General features: G+C 41.6%; 1 protein-coding gene across 2 annotated transcripts in view; it reads right to left on the bottom strand.

Moving 5' to 3' along the window:
- Positions 1-485: 485 nt before the first annotated feature.
- LOC141105894 (heparan sulfate glucosamine 3-O-sulfotransferase 1-like) overlaps positions 486-23,754 on the bottom strand; it is a 272,714-nt gene continuing 249,445 nt past the window's right edge. For both annotated transcript variants that reach the window (XM_073596075.1, XM_073596076.1), the window contains one exon: positions 486-2,991. In XM_073596075.1, coding sequence (XP_073452176.1) covers positions 1,960-2,880 — 921 coding nt within the window. In that variant the 5' untranslated portion in view covers positions 2,881-2,991 and the 3' untranslated portion in view covers positions 486-1,959. The remainder of the gene's footprint in view (positions 2,992-23,754) is intronic.

The raw sequence follows: 23,754 nt of genomic DNA, 5'->3' as shown, positions 1-23,754 counted from the left end.
TTTTTTTTTTTAAAGAGTCAAATGTACTGAATCAGTACCTGATTCACACTGTGCCAGCCTTGATACACTTATCCCAGTATTGTGTGGCTTAAAAAGCAAAAAGAAATATAGATTTCATTTAGACCCATTATATTCATTGCCTTCGTTTTAAATATTTAATCAATCCCTTTATATATAATGACATTATGTTTTATTAATTCTGCATAACCATTACTGGCTTTCTTTATGGATCTTTCTTGATGGTAGGACAATAGTGAATGCAGCGGAAAGACAATGAAAGGCAGATATATATATACTGTTCTATATGGTTAAAGTCCTACATCAGCATTAGCTAAGAGACTGAAATGAACACATTTCAAGCAGGTTCCATTCAGCGTCATGGTTTATGCTAATTATCTATGTCAGTTCTATTAAAACCATTACTCATAGCACTGCATAAAGAGAGTATAATAGTGGCATACACAGAGGAAGGACACAGACCACTGTTAAGAAATATTCATTTGTATTCAACTAAAGAGGAAGTTATACAGTCTGTAAAATGTCATTATTGCATATTGATGCAGTCTTCCAAATATACAGTTGTACAAATTATTTAGGTCGCATTTAAATTCTTAATTTTTTTTTTTAAGGTTTAGATTCAGAGAAGAAAGTGCTAATTTAACAAGGTGCAGATCTCTTAAATGGTGGTTACAGGGACAAAAAAAATGTTTTTTTTTTGTTTTTTTGCAGCATGTTATAACATATATTCAACATTATGTGTCTTTAAAGGGCCATACACTGATCTCACACTATAGAGGTGATGCAGTTAAAAAAAAAACAAAAAAAACCAAAGGATTCACGAGAAAAAAAAAAGTGAAAAAGGGTAAATAAAAAATATCTGCAGATATCGCCCAAATCGTCCTCTCCGCTCCTCCCAGGACCTTCTACTCTCTACCTCCTTTGTTACCTCCTCCCATGCTTTCCTCCATGACTTCTCCAGAGCCTCTCACATCCTCTGGAACTCCCTGCCCCAGCATGTTCAGTCAGCTCCTAACCTGTCTGCCTTTAGGCGATCCCTGAAAACTCAGTTATTCAGGGAAGCCTACCCCGCCTCCACCTAAGAACTATACCGGAGCCACCCCCATCAGATCATCCCCGCAGATATCAACTTTTGTATCAGCTCCTCCTTCCTTTAGATTGTAAGCTCCATGAGCAAGGCCCTCCTGTCCCTACTGTATTGAACTGTATTGAAATTGTACTGTCCCCCCTCTACATTGTAAAAACTGTTGGCGCTATATAAATCCTGTATAATAAAATAATAAAAAAGAAGATGAAATTATGGGGCAAATGGCAAAGATATTGAAGAATAAATAAAAAACAGAATAAAAATTAAAAAAAAATATATATGGTCATCACAGATAAATTTGCTGGTTGAACAGGTGCAAAACAAGTCTTTGCTATTTAAATTAACATACAAAAGAGTGTCACATTTTCCTACTAACCCAGAATACCTGTACTAAGAACATTAAATAAAATTTTCATTAAAGACAGTAACATATAGCTTAGCAGTAATACAAAATTATTTCTCCATTTACGCACGCTTTAACATAGGAAATTTTTTTTTTTTTTTTTTTTAGGCTCTTGTTACTGTAGCAAAGAAGAGTTCAATATCAAATGTTTTCAAACAATTTCTACTGCACAATCTTTCTATAGGTGTCTACGTACATATATAAATTGGAAAAAATAATAAGACAAATCAGAATAATGCATTGCATATCATTATTTACAATAAAGAAATGAAAGGTTTTGGGCTCAATATTTTCTTATCTGTAAACAAATTATTGTTTGTTTTTCATGTTTTACGCTTTATGGCCATTAAGTACAATTTTTCATTCTTTTTCCACTTTTTACAGCATCTCACTGGTTTAAATCACAGCTTGGCATTTTTCTACAGATTTCTCTGTTGGATGGTGGTTGGTGCTAGTGCCAGTCAAACGTTTGATTAACCATTGTGTAGAACCTTTGATTATGTTCTCTGAAATAAGAGTAAAGTTGCTCCAAGACTGTTTCATTTACTATAGGATGGGGGCGCCCTTTAGACTCATGCAAACACCTTTCTCGACCATCACTTCTGATGCAGTAGAACCCCTTGGTTTGGTTAAAATAAAAGTTTGAAGAGACTATTCTAGGAGGGAGGTCAAGAAACCTCTCCACCTTCTGCAGTTCTGTGAGAGGCGTTTTAATTAAAGTATTTCCATCCACTATGTGGATCTGATTTAAACTGAAGTATTTCAGCCATCTCTCCATGTGTAGATCATACAAGCTCCTTTGGATTGCCTTATATTTGGTATTAAGTGCACCATTTTTAATCACGATTCCCTCAAAAGGCTGCACTGGCTTGTGGTTTTCCAGCCTGTTGTAATAAACTTGGGTGTAATCCGATATGACCCTCTCCGTTGGGTCTCGAAGAATTAGAAGCAGCTTAATTGAGCTGTTCATGCTATGAATCCTTTCAGCAGCCAGTGGTGATGTAAAATAACCTGGAGTTTTCTCGATAGTAATTTGATTTTCAAAAGAGAAAGGCATAAGGTTTCTGTACCATTCAATCCCTTTCACATAGTTTTCATCCCAGTCAAAGAAATGTACTTCAGTAGCAGCTACCACAATGTTTGGGTGAATGTCCAGCATTTCCAGCAATGCCCTGGTCCCACCTTTCCGAACACCGACAATGATTGTCTGAGGTGTCCGGCGGATTGTACCTGGAGGCTGGGTGGAGTAATGTTCAGTAGTATTGCTGAGTTCTTCAAAGGATAGAGAAGAATTTGATAGAGGTGGGAAATCAAGAGGAACTGGCTGACACGGGGTCAGTAGGAGCAGCACGGCAACCAAATATACGGCCATGTAGAGAGAGTTGGACAAGTCAGTTCCAAAAGCTGACCCTCTGTAATCTCATGTGTATTTGGCAGTATTGCAAGTGAAGAGCAGAGGGCTAGAAATGCTATCCAGTACCATCTGTTGAGGAAAAAAAAAGAACTTTAGAATTTAATTTACATACAGTGATACTTGCATACCAGACAACATAAGGGTGATGTGTGATACTGGTAAAGGTACCCATACTTGGGCCCCATGAAAGCAAGATATTGAAGCACTATGGTTACAGTTGGGCTTTGGGTGTTAACAGTTGTACCCTTTGCACACTACTGTGACAACGGTGCCACTCAATCTCAATTTATTACAGTCATAACAATACATGATCTTTTGAAAATTCCAATTTTGGATTGTTCTTTTTGATAAAGGATGACCATATAGGATATGCAGTACAAATAAAAACAACAGGTCTAGGATAATTGTCATCTAAAATCTATAGTGATCTTAAAGTGTATGTAAAGCCAAAGCATTTTTTGTTGTGGATTGATTGGTGGTGGTTAAAACCTATGTCAAGCTGTTATAGCCGGCTGTCCCAGTTAGGCAGATTCGCTGTTTCTATTTGTCCTGGTGACCAGAGATGGGTAATATTCAAAATTTTGAATTTTCACAGGATTAGCCCCCCAAAAACATACCGCATTGTCATCCTATTTACGAACACCTTTTTCCTTATAGTGTACAATTGGATACTTCACAATGATTTAAAATGTAAAACAAAGTATTTGAACCATGATCTCTTAACTTTGAAGTCTTGTTCCTATTCAGAATGCCAAAACCATTTGATAAAAGTGAAATTGGTCTCAATAGAATTCAAAGTGATTGACACATAGATCAGTCTCTGCCTTTAATTTATTCTCTACTGCTTCAGGGGTTATTCTTCACTTCAATTAATCTCACTTAAACTATTGCTTGAGTAATATAATCATGCTCAGTTTTGGCTAAGTGGCTTGACATTGAGCCAGAGTTCATCTCTTGGAAAATAAGAGGACTTTCATATTTTCCAAGGGTTACTGACCGCCCTGTACATTTACAAGAGGTGTCATGGCCAACAGTTAATTAACAAACCAGACTGCTGGCCAATTGCTAATTATCATCAAGAAAGTGACTGATTGCCAGCTGTTTAACAAGGAAAATCGGAAGACTTTAACCTAAAATGGCATCAGTTAATGAGCTTGATGTGCTAAGGAGATATTTGAAGTACTGCAGTTAAATAAGTATCTAAAGCTAAAAACTTTTTTTAAGCTTTGGCTAACGTAAGGTAGCTTCTTGTTTTCAGGAAGCTATGCAAAACACCTTCCCACCAGCCATGATCTGTTAGCACTGTATGGAGAGGCGCAGAGACCCAGTGTTGACACCACTGGTCTAATACAACGTATAAGGTATTTGATGAAAACAAAAAGGTTTTTATTAACTCCTGTGTCCAGCAACCCAGACAGAATCATTGAGGCTGCTACACTAAGTTGCCACCATCTGACTTCTGCAGCTCTTGGTCACTTGATTTATAAGTGTTCCAGTGGTGTATATTCCTTGAATTTGCTGGCAACTCTTTATTGTGTGTTCACATGGTTAGAATTTAATCTCTGTTGTGAAGTCTTTATTAACAGATGAATAATTTTGTCCAAGAGTTTGGGGAAGTTAGGCTTGGTTCACACCTACAGGTACGACCAAACATGGGCACGTAGGGCAGCCCATCCATACACACACAGAACATGGAAAATAATTCACCGGCTCTTTTCCAAAAATAACAGCACAATGCAGTTTGGCGCGCAATAACATGTATGTTTGCAGATGCATTGACATGCCATTAACAGTTAATGGCCCCACTCCGTGTCTGCTAAAAGGGCGGCATGTTTCTCTGCATGAAAGAGCGCAATTTGGCATGCATTTTCAACATGCAGAGATCTGAACCTAGCCTTAATGATGCTTTATAGCCTTTAGATGCTTTATAGATTTTTTTTATCTCTATACAAAATTAAATTAAAGAGACTGTCTGTTATTTGTTTGTTAAAGAGACTGTATTTGTTTGTTAAATAGACTGTCTGCCTTATTCAGGGCAAAGTAACAATGTCTCTTGGAAGCTTACCCACTTATACTCCCTTTTGCTATGCTTCTTAGCTGCTCTGTTGTTCTGTTGAGTCAAAAGTGTGTAAGCTCTATGTCATTGGTGTTGGAGCTTACCCAAAGTTGATGACTTTCTCCCCTCTCTCACATGATGCTATGCTTCTTAGCTGCTCTGTTGTTCTGTTGAGTCAAAAGTGTGTAAGCTCTATGTCATTGGTGTTGGAGCTTACCCAAAGTTGATGACTTTCTCCCCTCTCTCACATGATGGTGTTCTGGCTCTACAATTTGCTGCTCAGACCAGAACACTGCATTCTTGGAGGAGGTCACATGCCCTTTACTATACACAGAAGGTGGAACTATAGTGGAACTATACTCATCTTGCCTCCAGTAATGTGATGTAGGTGAGATATCTTGACGGCAACTTCTTTACAGCTTCTTCCAGGTTCATGATTTCTAGCTAACTTAATTGACCAGGCCAGGATGACGCAACTCCAATGCAAGCACATGGGAGCTCATTCATTCCAGCGGATGCTGAAATTTTTTACTGAGCTGCGCATGGGAAGCTCAGTGTAGAGTTCAGAAAGTTAAGAAAGGCGAGAATCTGTTTTTGCAGAAGAGACATAAAATGTGTTGTCTGCAATTAAAAACCTTTCTTCTCACACTTTCCTAATTTAATGCTAAGCAGGGAGAGCAGCAAAGGTGAGTATAAAAGAGTCAAGGGGTGAGCTTTTAAGAGACTCTCTAAACAAGACACAGCCCTGCAGTTTTTAATGTGCAATTAATTTTTGTAGATATTAATTAACATCAATTACTGAAAATTGTAGATAGACGACAGTGCATTCAAGGCGACCTAAGATAATTTTGAACACGAGCATTCAGCAAGAGGAGTGGGAAAATATTCATTAATCAAGAAAAAATGAGTGTCAATGTACTTATAATGTATGCAGCAGGTTCATTAGTTTGTGGCTTTTATCAACATTTTTCAATCAAAAAAATCTTCATTTCAGAAAAGGTTGTATTAATTGGTTTCACATTTATTGCTTGCATTATTCTCTCTCTGGTTTTACTATCAATGTTTGTAATATACATGCATATAATAGCCCATTATCAAAAATGACTGCATGACTTTTCATGTGTTTTCTTCCTTTCTAATCCTGCTCCCTTCTAGATGATATTAATTCTTAGATTTTCTTTAAATGACTGTGAGGAGATAGGAAAATGGAGCCTTTTTAAAACTTGCCATCTAGGAGATAGAATATCATTACATGGGGAAACAATATGATTCATGAAAATTGTTAGTTATGAAATTATCGCATACAAAGGAATGAGGATTGCACACCTGTGCAATATCCATGTGTGTTATTTAAACTCTTTTAGGAGAAAATTGTTTTGTAAATTATCATGACTTTCCTCACAGGTTCTGAAGACTCCATTAGACATGGACATAGACAACATGAGGGTGGCAACAAGACTGGTCAGCTGTGAGCCCAGACTACAGTTCTGGATCCCCATAGTCAGCGGAAGAGGCGATGTGGAATCAGGTAGCCACGTAAAAGCAGGGTCGGGTATGCAAAAAAATAAAAACTTAGTGAATGGGTGGAGGGAATAGGCTAGATTATTTTTGGCTGTAGATGTACTTTAGGAAACTTTCAAACAGAGGTTGTGCTAACATTTTTCTACTTAAAAAACCTATACGATCTATGACTAGGAATGCCCAAACTTTAGCATACAACTGAATGTACCAGCCATGTCTCCATTGTGTCAGCTCTTGCCCCAGTTAACCAAAAAACTTCCAACACAGACATCCTAAAAAGCTGTCAGAGAGGTGCTACAATAGTCTGGTGCAGTATAGCTTATGGTATCAGGTGGCACATCGACAAGAAAAAATTGTGCCGTGTGATCATATTTTACTCACACGTACACTGAAGATTGCTTCCAAGTAGAGTCTCCAGCTGAGACATTTCAAATAACTCTATATATTCTAAAACAGGTGATATCCCATGACCTTCTTTCTCATCGGGGCACAATATATTGAGTCTCCAGCATACTAAAGTGGAAAAAGGCGGACAGATTTGAGGCTGCTAATTTCCATCTGACAAGACTCATACAAGCAACTTGCTGACAAACAAAGTACACCTCCAGAGTTCTCAATTGAAGGATTGCCTAAAAGAAGCATTTCCATGAGATGAACTTATTACATGCAATTTCTTCTGAAAGCGGAAATGAAGTCTAAAAAAATAAATCGCTATTAGGAGTTTGTTTTTTTTTGCAATAAAGGCTCTGTACATCTCTTCTGCCCCCACAAAAAAACGTCCTACTCCTCTTTTGTGTGCACTGCGTGTGGCATATGCACAATGCACGGTACACTCCGATATAATGTCTACAGTGAAACTGGGACCTGGGATAATCTAACTCCACCATACGTGTAGGAATTATATCAACAGTGGCTCCCAAATGGCTAAAGAAAGAAGATGCTGGATGTGGAAACAACAGCCGAGAACAGCGACAGGGAACATGGACCTCTCAACGCTGGAGGAAGGCAAAATATAACAGGTAAGTTTGCCATAACTTGCAAGTATGCCATGCATACTTACACATAATGACAAATGCTCCTTGGAACCCACCAGACAAGGTTCTGCTTTATAGTAATCATTCTCTAACTAAATTTGAAGTGGCAAAATAAGTAACATACAGAATCCCTAGGTGCATGTACCTTACAATATCTCTGAAAATCTTGGATGCTGAAATGCAGGCTGCCATTGATGACCTATAGAAAATGATAGTTGCTTCCCCCTACAGAAAATGATAGTTGCCTGGTTGTTCCTTGTTTCTACACTGACAGTCATAGACCTGGAACTGGCATGCACACAGTAAAATCACAACTGCTAATCTGCACATGTGTTATGTATCAGTGACTCAAGGTACTGTATTGAAGCCAGACGAACGGCATCAGTTAGGTAATTAACATTTTCAGAAGGAGATGTCTAAATTGGAAGCCTGTATAAATCTCTGTAGAGGCTTCTTTTACATACATTAGCTGGCCTCTGTGGCTGAAAGTGAAGCGTGGGAGAGAAAAGGTCAAATTCGAGTTTTCCCTTATGAAGCACATATTTTGCTTAATAAAAGGAATGCACATTTCTGTGCATACAGTATATATTTCATTATGGTCAGAACTAAACAATAAAAAAATATTTAGTCAGGTAAATATTGAATAATACTTTTTACTTTTACATCAGACATTTATAAAAAGTATAACAGAGGTTAAAACTCTTCTTCAGACAAGAAAAATTAAGGGACTCTGTAAGTTTAAGAACACTGAGCACTGCTGGCTAGTGGGAAGTGCAATCTTAGCCTGATCAGAACAGACCTACAATTGATTGAACCAAAAGATATTGAATGCTTCTGCATATACCTGCAGAAGCTTTCAATATTTTCTGGTTTGATCAAATGCCGGGCCATCTGATCAGGTTACATTTTAGAACCTCATAGTGTTGACTCATTTCAGCGGGAACGTGGGGGAACACAGTGTCCGCCTGGCTGCGCATGCGCAGTACGGAACGGCACTCCCGCTGATTTCCCAAGCAGCTGTTGTGATCGCGTGAAGAGGCATGCGCAGATCATAGGAGGCAGTATTCGACGATCTGCTAAGCGACGAGGGAGAATGTAATTGTCACAGTCTTCCTCGATATTAGACGGGTTGTGGATTTCTTGAAGGGCGGGTTTTGTGTGTGCTTTAACCCGCCCTAGGACATAGCCAAAACCATTTATTACACTGAACCCCCCATGCAACAGACAGAAAACACGGCATTCAATACAGGCAAAACCCGCCCACAACAGTGAGGCAGAATTGTACGTTCTCCATTTACTGTTTGGATAGCATAGAATAATGCCTTGATGTGCGCATGGCGCTGTGTTGACCTCATGCCAGCTGAACATATCAGCTGGAGTGATGTTTGTTACTGCGCATGCGAAGACCCATCACAGGCATTTTTCCATGGGGGGCATCCCTCGATAGAACACCGGCACATATAGCACTGAATGTATGTAATGGCAAGGGGTACTGGGGTGTGCTTAGGGTCTATTGATTCTGGTTGCTGTAGGATCTATTTTTACTGGAAGGGAACTATTGTTGCTGGAAACCATCTACTGTTGAAGGAGGAGTCTATTTTTGCTGGCTGCCGGAGGGTCTATTGATTCTGGCTGCTGGGAGGTCTATTGTTGCTAGGCTGGATCTATAGTAGCTGGGTGAGGGTATTTTGTTGTGAGGGGGTCTGTTGCTGGGGTAGATCTATTATTGCTAGGGGGGGTCTATTGTTGGGGTGATATATTGTTGCTGGGGGAGTATTTTGTTGTGGGGGAGTCTGTTGTTGCTGGGGGGAACTATTGTTGCTGGGGGTCAATTGTTGTTGGGGGAACTACTGTTGCTGGAGTGGTGCATTGTTGCTGGCTGCAGGGGATATATTTTACTGCTTTTTTTGCTATCACTAACAAATTCCATACAAGTTACTTAGTACCTTAAAATTATACTTGTTTCTGTATTCTCTGAAAGGGGCAGAACTGGGAGGTGGATATGGGATCGAACCAAGGGACGGTGCTCAGAAATGGGTAGGAGGCGGAGACAATGGGTGGCTCGGAGAGGGGTCGTTCCTGCACCTTTCTCTCTGAGAAAAAAATTCCTGCTGACGGGCCAATAGAAAATGTGAGGAGACTGTTTAGTGGCAAGTTCCAACATTACCAGAGGGTGTTGCCCATTTAGGACATTCCAGCATTCAAGTGTACTAAAGGATACTGAAAGGCTGCATCAGGTACAGGTGCTTGCACTTCATACTTGTCATGAGCTTTCGGTCCTCTTAAAGTTACAGACAGCAGTAGAGGTCAAGTCATTCCATATATAAAAAAAAAAAAAAAATCACATGTTCTGTTTCTCATGAGAGTGATGGTTGTCCTATATAAGTATATGCACAAAGCTCATCATCTTTCCAAATGTTTGTTTTCCATTTCCAGCAGCCTGTTATGCATATAAATAACTAGTACTTCCATAGAACAAGCAACCAGCTGAAATTAGCATTTATAATTATAACATCAAGTATTTATGATTTTGTATTAATTAATATTTAAATACAAACATGGTATGCTCATCTGTTAAGCCACAATTATTTTTTTTTTACATTAATCAAAGCTAGAACGCTGTTCCTGTTCAGGAAGTAAAAGGTCTTCAGGGTCCCAAAAGGCGATGGAAACCATATGCTATAATATCTGGGTTCGGAAGTTTTGTCATCAAATGTATATAGTACATCAATGAAACTTTTAAAGGGAAAGCATAGTTCATGTTCAACAACAGCATATTTTGCATTATGCATCATATTGGTATGGGAACTAGGTGAACTGGGAAATTGAGGTTCTGTTTTATTCCAATTTATCTGATCTGTAATCTTTGATTCCCAAATTATGTATTTCTCTACAGAAAGATCTACAATATATGCAAATGGTAAAGTAACTCTGCTGCTAAATAAAAGTTTAAATTAAATTGTTCCCTGCAAAGAAGACATGGAAAACTTACTTCTCCTGCTTCCATCAAATCTCTCTTTAGGAGGGAAAATAAACTAATAGACATGTGCATTCATTTTCGTCCGAATTTCTGGGATTTTCGCGTTCGTTTTAACAAACGATAACGAACGCACAGAATCCGAAATCCGAAAGATCCAATGCTTTATTTTTGTTTCGTTGCGACAACAGTTCGATATGGATAGAGGATCCAACATGACGTTGACAACAGTGATCTGTGTCTATCGAACTTGCGGTTGAATGTGCCTAACCTAACTCTATTAGTCCAAGATTTTTCAACCTAGAGAGAAAAGATTCGACATGAAGATTCGACGAAGCAGTCGCTGCGAACGGACATTTATGGTCAAATGCTCCGCCCATAGGCTATAAAAGAATTCTAATGTTGGTGACTAGTAATAATAATTAATAAATATAATTATTACTAGTCATACAACATTAGAATTCTACTATAACTTGTGGGCGGAGCATTCAACCGGAAATGTACGATTGCGGCGTCGTACATTTTAGCTGCTTCGTCGAATCTTCTTAGAACATCCGACAGACACTATAAGCCTTCAATTGACAGATTCGATCTTAATTCATTTGGATTTTCAGACGAATGCATTTTTAAACGAAACAAAATGAATAAAAACGAATTTCGGGAGTAACTAAATAAATTTATTTTTCAGACGAAAGGGAAATTCCAAAATGAAATATTTCAGTGTGCACATGTCTAGAAACTACTAGCTGAAGATCTTGCAGTATTTAACATGCTGGAGACTGTCCCATTTCTGGTCTCTCTCTGCACTCAGTGGTTTTGTCTGCTGGCCCAATGCCACTACTGTATTCTATTGTGACGTAGTAGCCTGCAGAATGATCCACAGCATGTGGTGGGGATCTAGAATATCAATATACCCTGAAATGTTAAATTCTGCAGGATTTTCACTTGACGTAGAGATTGGCAACACAGGTAGCAGAAGAGGTGAATATTCATGGTCACTTTAAAAATTCACTTCAAGGACTACCAAAAAGTTCTCAGGATCTCTTTACCTGTTCATGGGTAGGCCAACAGTTGCACATAGACCACCCATTCTCGCACCACCTCCTAGGACACCTTCCTAGTGTTGAAGGGCAAATTGTGTGACTGATATGTAGGCCTGATTTTAGATAGAAACCTGTATGACTGATACATAGGCTTGGCATATTATGTCTATATTCTAATACAAAAAAGGTCTCTGCTAGAACTCTAAAAAAACTTACTCAACATTATTGACTGTTTTTGAGCTTTGGACAGAGTGCAGAAGTATCAGATATTAACTTATTACCAAGGGAGATTTCCCCTCAATTCCTCACACCATCAAAAGAAGCCACCAAACCAGGAGGGTAAAGGAACACTTTCCAAAGGGATGCCTATCCTACGGATACTTTGGGGATATTGCATCTCAACTTAATTTTATGTCATTAAGATGGTTAATGGGAGGAAATCCCCCAAAAAGGAGAGCAGCAACATATATAACCAAGTGTAGCGCTAAAAAATGAGAAAGAAAATATTGCTATACCACATATAATAGCAAAATGAATTGTGAAAAGATAGTGTTTTGTATACTTTGTGAACATTCATACATATAGAACACTTATGTTATAAAGCCTTAGGGTCACCAAAAGTGATAACAGGATGTAAAAATGGCAATAAAGTCCAAAACTGAATGTGCAGATACGGTGAACATAAATTTTGCAATGGTGATAAATTCCAAAACATATACTCGTGAGAGATTTCTGTATGTAATCCAACATGTGCTGACAGACCCTTGTGCAAAACCGCCACCTAGGATGACTGGAGGCTTACCAGAAAGTTGGGACCCACCTAGCATACGCTATATGGGTCAAACAGGCTTGGATTGCTCACTGGCAATGAAGGTAGGGAACCAAGGGCTGGTGAATGGTGAAGTTGTAACGTTGCTATCCCAAAGAGGTCTTCTTCATATGGAAGCTCGGACACCAACGGACATTACCCACATGTAATGAAGAAGGGGCTCATAGCGTAATTCCGTAAACCATAAAAAATTTATTAAAAGGAAAAACACTTACATTTCAGAATAAAAAGCGCTTGCAAGTAAAATGGCGGCAGTGGAGTCCTCCCAGCAGCAACAGTTTGACAAAGGGTGTAAACCTAACCTTTCCAAAATTAAAAAAGAAAGACTGGACTGAAGTTCTCAAACATAGAACAATTCATATCGGTGCCGACCATGAAAGGGACTCACAATGTCCCCATTACATTTACACGCACTCCAGGGATATATTTATGGCATTTAACTTGCTAGTATCTTTCAAAGATGTGGAAGGAAAAACCCTGCAAGCACAGGAAGAACATATAAACTCACGAATACCAAACCTCTGCTTGGATTTAAGGGCACACAAGGGATACCTACAGCTGCCATTGTGCCCTTGCTGGGTGTCCCGTGCATTCTTGTACCTTTAAGGAAGGGTGGGCTTCCTCCAGGCAAACCGTCCTTAATCTATCCAACTGCTATATGTATGCTCCAATTTGGGAGACTCTCAAAATGATAGAGTTAGGAACGCAGTATACTGGGGTGCCTTGATGTGGCCACTGCGACTTACACATACAGTATCTCACAAAAGTACACCCTTCACATTTTAGTAAATATTTTATTATATCTTTTCATGTGACAACACTTAAGAAATGACACTTTGCTACAATGTAAAGTAGTGAGTGTACAGCTTGTATAACAGTGTAAATTTGCTGTCCCCTCAAAATAACTCAACACACAGCCATGTCTAAACCGCTGGCAACAAAAGTAAGTACACCACTAAATGAAAATGCCCAAATTGGGCCCAATTAGCCATTTTCCCTCCCCGGTGTCATGTGACTCATTCGTTTTACAAGGTCTCAGATGTGAATGGGGAGCAGGTGTGTTAAATTTGGTGTTATCGCTCTCACTCTCTCATATTGATCACTGGAAGTTCAACATGGCACCTCATGGCAAAGAACTCTCTGAGGATCTGTAAAAAAGAATTGTTGCTCTACATAAAGATGGCCTAGGCTATAAGAAGATTTGAAACTGAGCTGCAGCACGGTGGCCAAGACCATACAGAGGTTTAACAGGACAGGTTCCACTCAGAACAGGCCTCGCCATGGTCGACCAAAGAAGTTGAGTGCACATGCTCAGAATCATATCCAAAGGTTGTCTTTGGGAAATAGACATATGAGTGCTGCCAGCATTGCTGCAGAGCTTGAAGGGGTGGGGGGGTCAGCCTGTCAGTGCTCAGACCATACGCCGCATACTGCATCAAATTAGTCTGCATGGCTGTCATCCCAAAAGGAAGCCTTTTCTAAAGATGACTCACAAGAAAGCCTGCAAACAGTTTGCTGAAGACAAGCAGACTAGAGACATGGATTACTGGAACCATGTCCTGTGGTCTGATGAGACCAAGATAAACTTTTTTGGTTCAGATGGTGTCAAGCTTGTGTGAAGGCAACTAGGTGAAGAGTACAAAGACAAGTGTGTCTTGCCTACAGTCAAGCATGGTGGTGGGAGTGTCATGGTCTGGGGCTGCATGAGTGCTGCTGGCACTAGGGAGCTACAATTCATTGAGGGAACCATGAATGCCAACATGTACTGTGACCTACTGAACCACAGCATGATCCCCTTTCTTGGGAGACTGGACCGCAGGGCAGTAATCCAACATAACGACCCGAAACACATCTCCAAGACGACTGCTGCCTTGCTAAAGAAGCTGAGGGTAAAGGTGATGGACTGGCCAAGCATGTCTCCAGACCTAAACCCTATTGACCATCTGTGGGGCATCCTCAAATGGAAGGTGGAGGAGCGCAAGGTCTCTAACATCCACCAGCTCCGTGATGTCGTCATGGAGGAGTGGAAGAGGACTCCAGTGGCAACCTGTGAAGCTCTGGTGAACGCCACACCCAAGAGGGTTAAGGCAGTGCTGGAAAATAACGGTGACCATGCAAAATATTGACACTTTGGGCCCAATTTGGACATTTTCACTTAGGGGTGTACTCACTTTTGTTGCCAGTGGTTTAGACATTAATGGCTGTGTGTTAAGTTATGTTGAGGGGATAGCAAATTTACACTGTTACACAAGTTGTACACTCACTACTTTACATTGTAGCAAAGTTTAATTTATTTAGTGCTGTCACATGAAAAGATATAATATTATATTTACAAAAATGTGAGGGGTGTACTCAGTTTTGTGAGATACTGTATGTGTGCAAAGGTGTGCGACTAAACCCATTGTTTTTAACGTGAACTTTTATGCAGGGTACATTTAGTTTTGTTGCAGGTTATCTCTGGTGAGTGAGCTGGGAAGTTTGTTTTTATGGGATTTAAGCAAGAACCCAGAGCTGTAAAGCTAGAGTGCTAATCAATTAACCTTCGCGCTGCCCATTGCTGGCATTGTAATGCTGCAAAATTGAAGTGCCAGTAACAAGTGCTGTGGTAATTAGTTAGAAATGTTTACAGGCTGATTTGTATAGCAGATCTGGACAAGTATGACAGGTGGAGCCTGGATGGTGGTCAAATCTTTCAGAGCCTCAGGTAAAAATTGAAAGCAGAGAAAGATCTTGTATAGAAAATGTCAACTTGTAGCATCCCTCATCTGTTATTTAGGGAAGGTTACATTTTCAATTTCAGTAGGTCATGAAAAGATTCTGCAAAGGCCGAACAGGAGGGTAAATGACGTGATGGAGATGTTGTTGGCATAAGGTCACATGACCGCAACCAAAAGAGAACACCAGTGTCTATTGTATGAACAGAAAATGCATTTTCTTCTGTTATTCCCCATATAGCATGTTTTTCCTTTCTTCCTTTCTACATGTTTTATTTACCAGAAAAAAATGACTTTAAAATACAACGTAGTAAACCTAGACATCCTTTGCATACAGCTAAGCTGAATGGAGATTTTCATCGGTAGTAACTCAATAGCAATCACCTACTAGAGATAGAACAGTGGGAAATGGTACATGGTGATGCACAGTCACATTTCGAACCATCATACAATGGCCTTATAGTGCCCAAGGCTAAGACATTATACCCCCAAAATAAAATACCTGCAGTGTACTGCAGGTGTAAAAGGACAATATTACTTGTATATAGATTAAAGTAAGTAAAGTAAAGATCTTTGGCCTTCCAATTAAAAAAAGTGTACTGCAGTACTTAAACATAAGGGCATCTGCATTTATAGTATTCTTTTAGTTCCCTGCAAAGTCCCACAAATACATGTCAATCTTGCCAGTAAAGTCCACCTAATGCAGCATCCTTATGGCAACAATGCTGCTCTGCTCCTGAATTCAGAACAAAGTTGTCTGTCTCATGTAGGCTGTACCTGCTTGCACTATAGTGAAATGAACATTTTTTGCAGGGGGTGTGGCTATCAGCATTGCCAATGCTAATTCAAATGTCGTTAGCTTGTCAATCAGTACTTTGCCACATCTAGTCCTGCACACTGCTTTTTGGATTGACAGCACTGCCTCTTCTGCTGAATTCCTCACATTGTGAGCTGCAGTATCTGGGAAGGGAGCATAAGAGACACAAATGGAGGATTTAACCTGGTGGGGGCGTAAAGGAACTGTTTTTCTTTTACTTTATGAAACTTGCGCATTACATAGTAACTAGTTTTGGTACTTGCTTAGACTGCCATACAGAAGTGTTTACCGTAGTTATAATTTAATATAATTTACTTCCCCCAAAATGAATCTATCTTCAGCCAATATGTCTATCTTTACAAGTAGTAATAACAAAACTGTTCTTTCCATGAATTTGATTAGAATTTTCTCAAAGTGTCCAAATTTACAACAAAAGTGTTAGCATGGCAAATAATTCAGACTACACAGTCATATACAATAAAGAGAGTAGGTGACTTACAGCAAATAATCAACAATATCAGGAGAGTTGAGCATTGTTATATGAAAAAAAAAAATTCAAAATGAAACACTGTGTTTATCAAACATATATAAATGTTATATCTACCTTACACAAATGGTATTAAATATGTAACTATGCCTGCACCCATATGTTGGATGATCACTCGTTTTTCTAGAGAGATGTCATAGGTTGTCTCATTATAGGATGGGAGGAGAGGGGGGGCATGATCGTGAAGTACAGATGTGCTGGGGGGTTGCGACAAAAATAAATTAATAAAAAGGAAAAAGCCCAACACTATAAGGGCAGGATAAGGTCCCGTTATTACTGGGAAATGTAACAATAATCACATATAAATGTGTGGATGAGAAAGACGAGAGGGACGCCTCACTGTTTCCATCTCTGGTAAGCATGTTTTAGGTGATCTGTCTGGTGTCTGACACCAGCCTGGGTGTAGATTGTGAATTATCGACATGTAGCGACTCTTGAAAGTCGAGCCAGCATGCCCACCTGCGGGTAACTTTAATGGGATCATCGCACGAAACACTGATCAGTTCCTCCATCTCTGCTGTCTGATGAATACGATGGTACCAGTCTGCATGAACAGAAGGGATATTGGAGTTCCAATGTATGGAGAGATGCATCGTCTGACAGCATTTACAAGATGTAAAGCTAATGACTTGTGATACACAGACTTCAGTAGAGAGGAATGGTGCAAAAAAGTACTGGGCAGGGGTGAAATCAAGAGTATAAGTGGTTATTTTATCAATGTCTGCATGTACCGCAGAAGAAATCAGTTGTAGTTTTGTGCACAATCACCAAAGGTGTAGCAATGAGCCAGGTTTAGACTCACACCTCCAACACAGACGAGAGGCTGAAGGCATAAATTTGTGAATGAGTAAAGGCATCTTACACCATCCTGAAAATAACTTGTAGCCTGCTTCCTGGATCGTTACATTTATTGAGCCCTTATGCAAGTGGTAGAGTATCCTGTCCCACTCCTCTTCTGTGAGGTTGAGACCAAGTTGGTTTTCCCAGTTGTGGCACATTCTACTGGCCTTCGGGGGAACTGTCTGAAAAAAGGAGTATGTATAGCATGGATAGCACATGCCTTGTGGTGTTGATCTGGAACAAATAGCCTCAAACAGGGTATGTGAGCATGACAAGTCGGGGGGAAATTCTCAGGTACTTAAAAAAGTGTCGCAATTGAACGTAAGTCCAGAAAGGAAAAGGGGAGGTGTGCATCTAGGCTTTTAGAATAACAAGAATGTTACTGTCAAGCCTTGTGCATAATATAGAGTCCTCAGGGCCTAAATCTAAATATGCTAGTTACCTGGCTGTGTATTGTTTACACTACTTTTCAAGGCACAGATCTAAACAAGCATGCTATAACTGAGTGTCAGAATCCCTTATCTCTATACGTTTTCCAGGTCAGTAACTCGGCATTGAAGCCAAAGCATCAGTATGAAAGCCAAGCAACATTCTCCATAGGGGAGATTAGCAATAGTGACCTATATAATTCTTTCATCACAGAAATAGTTTAAAGAGAATCTAGGATAAAGACAAAAGAAAAACATTGCTGCAGAGTTAAAGTGCAGGCACCTAGTATTGCCTGCACATACCAGTATCCATTTCAGAGGCCCTGCAGATATAGCTGAATGTGGGGCCATTGTGACAGGCAAAGATACACAACTTCCAGGCCGTGTCAGAGCTTTCTGCTACATTCTAGCCTCTCCCCTTGCAATTGGTCCAACACTATGATCAGATGACTCATTGGCAAGCAATAAGGAGCAAACAAGCTTTGGCACTGTGAAGAACTTTGTCTGGCATTGGGCCATATCTGCAGTAGTGGCGTTGAACATAATTGTAGAATCGATGCATCTTGATGCAGCCTTGCTCGATTCAGCATTGATTCGGAGAACAACCACATCGATTGCATGGATGACGTCATCCTGAATCCCCCTGCCTCTCCCGGGACAGCCGTGCCAGCGCATTCTAAAGTTGAAAACAAATCACTGTCAGTCCCTCTGTTTCATGCATTTCTTCCTACGGTGTGTAAGGGTTAATGTAAACTAATGCCTCTACCTTATTATCTCCAATCTTTCATCCCCAGTCACAAACACGTGCCCTCCGGCCCAGGAGGGGAATGAGACAAACGCCCGGCTGTAGGGCACGTGACAATGACCGGGGATGAAAGATCGGAGATAATTAGGTAGAGGCATTGGTTTACATTATCCCTTATACACCGTAGGAAGGAATACTTGAAACAGAGGGACTGACAGTGATTTGTTCTAACTTTAGAATGCGCTGGCAGGACTCTTTCTAGGAGAGGCAGGGGGTCTTCTGGAAGTGCAGGGGGGGCTGTGTAATGTAAATTGGGGGGCTGTATCATGTAAAATGGGCTGTATAATGTAAATGGTGGAGGGGGGGCTGTGGAATGTAAAATGGGCTGTATTATGTATATGGGGGGGGGCTGTGGAATGTAAAGTGGGCCGTGGAATGTAAAATGGGCTGTAGAATGTAAAGGAGCTATTTTAATGTAAAGGGGGGCTGCGGAATGTAAATGGGCTGTGGAATGTAAAGGGGGATATACAATGTAAAGGGGGCTATGGAATGTAAAGGGGGCTGTGCCATTTAGTATTTACTGTTCTAAATAAATACTGTTGTCTGTTGTGTTCAGACTATGCTACATGCAGGGAGTGTCCTTTTTATTTTTAGAGCAGATAACATTTAAAAAAATTTAGTTTTTCTGATTGCTTGAATTTTTTAATGAAAACCACGGGCGGTAATCGTGATGCATCGTGAATCGTTGACAGGATAATCATAATGGAATCGAATTGTGAGACCAGTGAAGATGTGCACCTCTATTCCGCAGGGTTTCTAATGTTGCTGTAGATGCATGCAGGGACATCTAAGTGGCTGCCTTTTATACCTGCTGCACTTTTTGTGTTTTTATCTTAAAGATGCATCCCCATTATATTAACAGCATAACCAGACACTGTATGCTGTGTTAGTCTTGACCCCCTTTAAAGTAGTTGTACACCCTGTACAACCACTTTTACCTACAGGTAAGCCTATATTAAGGCTTACCTGTAGGTGCTTGAAATATGTCCTAAACCTCCACGGTTTAGGAGATATTTACTAAAAAGCGCATGCGCCGATGTCATTGTTACACAAGCACTTTAGAAAGGGCACATCGTACCGTTTCTGTTAGGGGTCATGCCGTGACTGGCGGCTCCAGCGCACATGCGCGGGAGTGACGTCACGCAACTCCGCGCAGTCACAGAGCCGGAGTTCGCGGCCCCCAGAAGGAAGAGGGCCGAAGATGGACGCTCCCTGCTAGTGGGGACAACGGAGACATTGCAGGCTTCGGTTTCAGGTAAGTGACATATAATGGGCTACTATGCTATGCGTAGTAGCCCATTATGCTTTACCTTTGCAGGGAAATAAAGAGGAAGTAAAACCCACCAGGGTTTATTTCCTCTTTAAAGGTAAAGTGTCTATAAGCTTGAGTCCTTTTAGAACAGAAAGTACAATGATCAGTCACAGAAAAGAAAAGGATCTAGAATTTGCTGCACTTCTTCATACCTTTATTACACTTTCTCTAAAACCATCACAGACAGTGTGGGGTACAGCTGAAAGTTAACATGTTTCGCGCTACAGTTAATATACCAAATAATTCTGCGCTGCCCTAAGAAAAAAAGAAGAAGGGTGTCAGGAAAGGGTCCATTCGCTGGTAAGTTATATTATTTGGCATGCAGTACTGGGGTCCACCAGCAGGTGTCTCCTGGCAGTGTTGAACTGTCAGGAGAATATTTCCCTGCTGGTGTCCTGTCATCTTTTGGCTGCAGTACTGATGTCCACCAGCGGATGGATCCTGGCAGTAGGGGGCAGACAACACTCCCTGCGCTCAGGTGTAACTTGAAGCCAATTAGTCAGCCCTATAAATACCCGGCGAGCCCTCACTTGCTCGCCTTGGTATCTTTCTCTCTCCCTGCGTTCTGACCTTGCTGCCTGTTTAACCTTGAGCCTGCTATCTGCCTTGTCCTGATCTGACCCAATCCCTATCCTGAGGCCTTCCCAGTCCTGTCCCTTCTGTTCCTGGCTCCCTTGGATCCCTGCCCTGAACCCCATCCATCCATCCTCTCCTTGTCCTGTTCAGGTTCCCGTCCTTACCCTTCTGCTGACTTCCCTGTGTATGACCTTGGCTTGGCTTGTTTACGATTACGGTATCTCCCTTTACTTATATATATATATATATATTGTTGTTTGTAGTGGGTTGTTGTGTGGGTTTTTGCACTGTTTGTTCCTGTCACTTATCACTTGTTAATAAACACCATTTCACTTACATGTGTTTCTGGTCTCCTCTGTGCAGTCCACACAGTCTGGTCTACTAGTCTCCTGACAGTATACCAAGGCCCATCCCTGACCAGACGTGGCTGCACTGAGAAACCGTCCTGTTACGGTGGGCGCGCAAAATGGACTTTGATGAAATTGTCTATTATTCTCTGCTGGCGGCAGAGGATAATGAATATTGTTGTCAGACTCTTAAAGATTGGACCCGTGACCAACTGCTGGAAACGATACAAACAGCCCATTTATTTGTAGATCAAGGTCATGCGTTATTTGAGGATGTTCAGCCTTTGATTCAATTATGTATAAAGTCAGCCTTGTCATGCATTCCCGAAGGTAGTGACGATTACTCCCCTCCTTTCAGTTGTGACCAGGTGGAATCCCTGGTATGGTTGTTAGAGGATGATCCGGCTTACTTTGATGAACATTATTCCGCTTGTTCCCAGCAGGTGTTGTCCGATTGCATTTATTCAGTACAATCTCTGGTTAGTCAGGCTGTATGTAAATCAGCGTTTGTTCAACCTTTGCTGCAGGCATGGTCAGATCTCCTGTCTTTAGCTAAGCCACAACATTCCAGCCCTGCCATTAATCATCTGCCTTCCAAAAGATCTATCTCCCCGTCACCTATGGCAACCTCAGCTACAACCCAGTTTAATCAGTTCCCTACCAAATACTACCACCCAGTCTCCAAGTGTCACACCTATCCTGCTTTCAATTCACCTGTCTCTCCTCCTCCACCTGTAACAGTCCCACAAAACCCCTCTCTAGCTACAGTTCCTTGGTCTTCCTTCGATCCAGCTACTTTCTTTGCTTACAGCCCTGCACCTACATACAAAACTGCACGGGCTAAACCAAAGAAGAAGCAAAAATTCTTCCCGACCCACACCATCTTGCCAGTAACCCAACCTGTTCCAGCTTTGCAGTCTGACGTTCCAGCTCGCCAGTCTGACGTTCCAGCTCGCCAGTCTGATGTTCCAGCCTTCCAGTCTGATGTTCCAGCCTTCCAGTCTGATGTTCCAGCTTTGCAGTCTGATGTTCCAGCTTTGCAGTCTGATGTTCCAGCTTTGCAGTCTGATGTTCCAGCTTTGCAGTCTGATGTTCCAGCCTTCCAGTCTGATGTTCCAGCCTTCCAGTCTGATGTTCCAGCCTTCCAGTCTGATGTTCCAGCTTTGCAGTCTGATGTTCCAGCTTTGCAGTCTGATGTTCTGGCTTTGCAGTCTGATGTTCCGGCTTTGCAGTCTGATGTTCCGGCTTTGCAGTCTGATGTTCCGGCTTTGCAGTCTGAAGTTCAGGCTTTGCAGTCTGAAGTTCAGGCTTTGCAGTCTGCTGTTCCAGCTTTGCAGTCTGCTGTTCCAGCTTTGCAGTCTGCTGTTCCAGCTTTGCAGTCTGCTGTTCCAGCTTTGCAGTCTGCTGTTCCAGCCTTGCAGTCTGCTGTTCCAGCCTTGCAGTCTGCTGTTCCAGCCTTGCAGTCTGCTGTTCCAGCCTTGCAGTCTGCTGTTCCAGCTTTGCAGTCTGCTGTTCCAGCCTTCCAGTCTGCTGTTCCAGCCTTCCAGTCTGCTGTTCCAGCCTTCCAGCCTGATGTTCAAGCTTTGCAGTCTGATGTTCAAGCCTTGCAGTCTGATGTTCCAGCCTTGCAGTCTGATGTTCCAGCCTTGCAGTCTGATGTTCCAGCCTTGCAGTCTGAAGTTCAAGCTTTGCAGTCTGCTGTTCCAGCCTTCCAGTCTGCTGTTCCAGCCTTCCAGTCTGCTGTTCCAGCCTTCCAGTCTGCTGTTCCAGCCTTCCAGCCTGATGTTCCAGCCTTGCAGTCTGCTGTTCCAGCTTTGCAGTCTGCTGTTCCAGCCTTCCAGTCTGATGTTCCAGCCTTGCAGTCTGATGTTCCAGCCTTGCAGTCTGATGTTCCAGCCTTGCAGTCTGATGTTCCAGCCTTGCAGTCTGAAGTTCAAGCTTTGCAGTCTGAAGTTCAAGCTTTGCAGTCTAAAGTTCAAGCTTTGCAGTCTGAAGTTCAAGCTTTGCAGTCTGATGTTCCAGCTTTGCAGTCTGATGTTCCAGCTTTGCAGTCTGATGTTCTAGCCTTGCAGTCTGATGTTCCAGCCGTCCAGTCTGATGTTCCAGCCGTCCAGTCTGATGTTCCAGCCGTCCAGTCTGATGTCCCAGCCTTCCAGTCTGCTGTTCCAGCCTTCCAGCCTGATGTTCAAGCTTTGCAGTCTGATGTTCAAGCCTTGCAGTCTGATGTTCCAGCCTTGCAGTCTGATGTTCCAGCCTTGCAGTCTGATGTTCCAGCCTTGCAGTCTGAAGTTCAAGCTTTGCAGTCTAAAGTTCAAGCTTTGCAGTCTGATGTTCCAGCTTTGCAATCTGATGTTCCAGCTTTGCAGTCTGATGTTCCAGCTTTGCAGTCTGATGTTCCAGCTTTGCAGTCTGATGTTCCAGCTTTGCAGTCTGATGTTCCAGCCGTCCAGTCTGATGTCCCAGCCGTCCAGTCTGGTGTCCCAGCCTTCCAGTCTGGTGTTCCAGCCTTCCAGTCTGATATTCCAGCCTTCCAGTCTGATGTTCCAGCTTTGCAGTCTGATGTTCCAGCTTTCCAGTCTGACGTTCCAGCTTTCCAGTCTGACGTTCCAGCTTTCCAGTCTGACGTTCCAGCTTTCCAGTCTGACGTTCCAGCTTTCCAGTCTGACGTTCCAGCTTTCCAGTCTGACGTTCCAGCTTTCCAGTCTGACGTTCCAGCTTTCCAGTCTGACGTTCCAACTTTCCAGTCTGACGTTCCAGCCTTCCAGTCTGACGTTCCAGCCTTGCAATCTGATGTTCCAGCTTTCCAGTCTGACGTTCCAGCTTTCCAGTCTGACGTTCCAGCTTTCCAGTCTGACGTTCCAGCTTTCCAGTCTGACGTTCCAGCTTTCCAGTCTGACGTTCCAGCTTTCCAGTCTGACGTTCCAGCTTTCCAGTCTGACGTTCCAGCTTTCCAGTCTGACGTTCCAGCTTTCCAGTCTGACGTTCC

This window comes from Aquarana catesbeiana, linkage group LG08 (assembly GCF_042186555.1).
Source record: "Aquarana catesbeiana isolate 2022-GZ linkage group LG08, ASM4218655v1, whole genome shotgun sequence".
NCBI classification, from domain to species: Eukaryota; Metazoa; Chordata; class Amphibia; order Anura; family Ranidae; genus Aquarana; species Aquarana catesbeiana.
The sequence above is the reverse complement of the archived record's forward strand: the minus strand, read 5'-3'. Positions and strand labels throughout refer to the sequence as shown.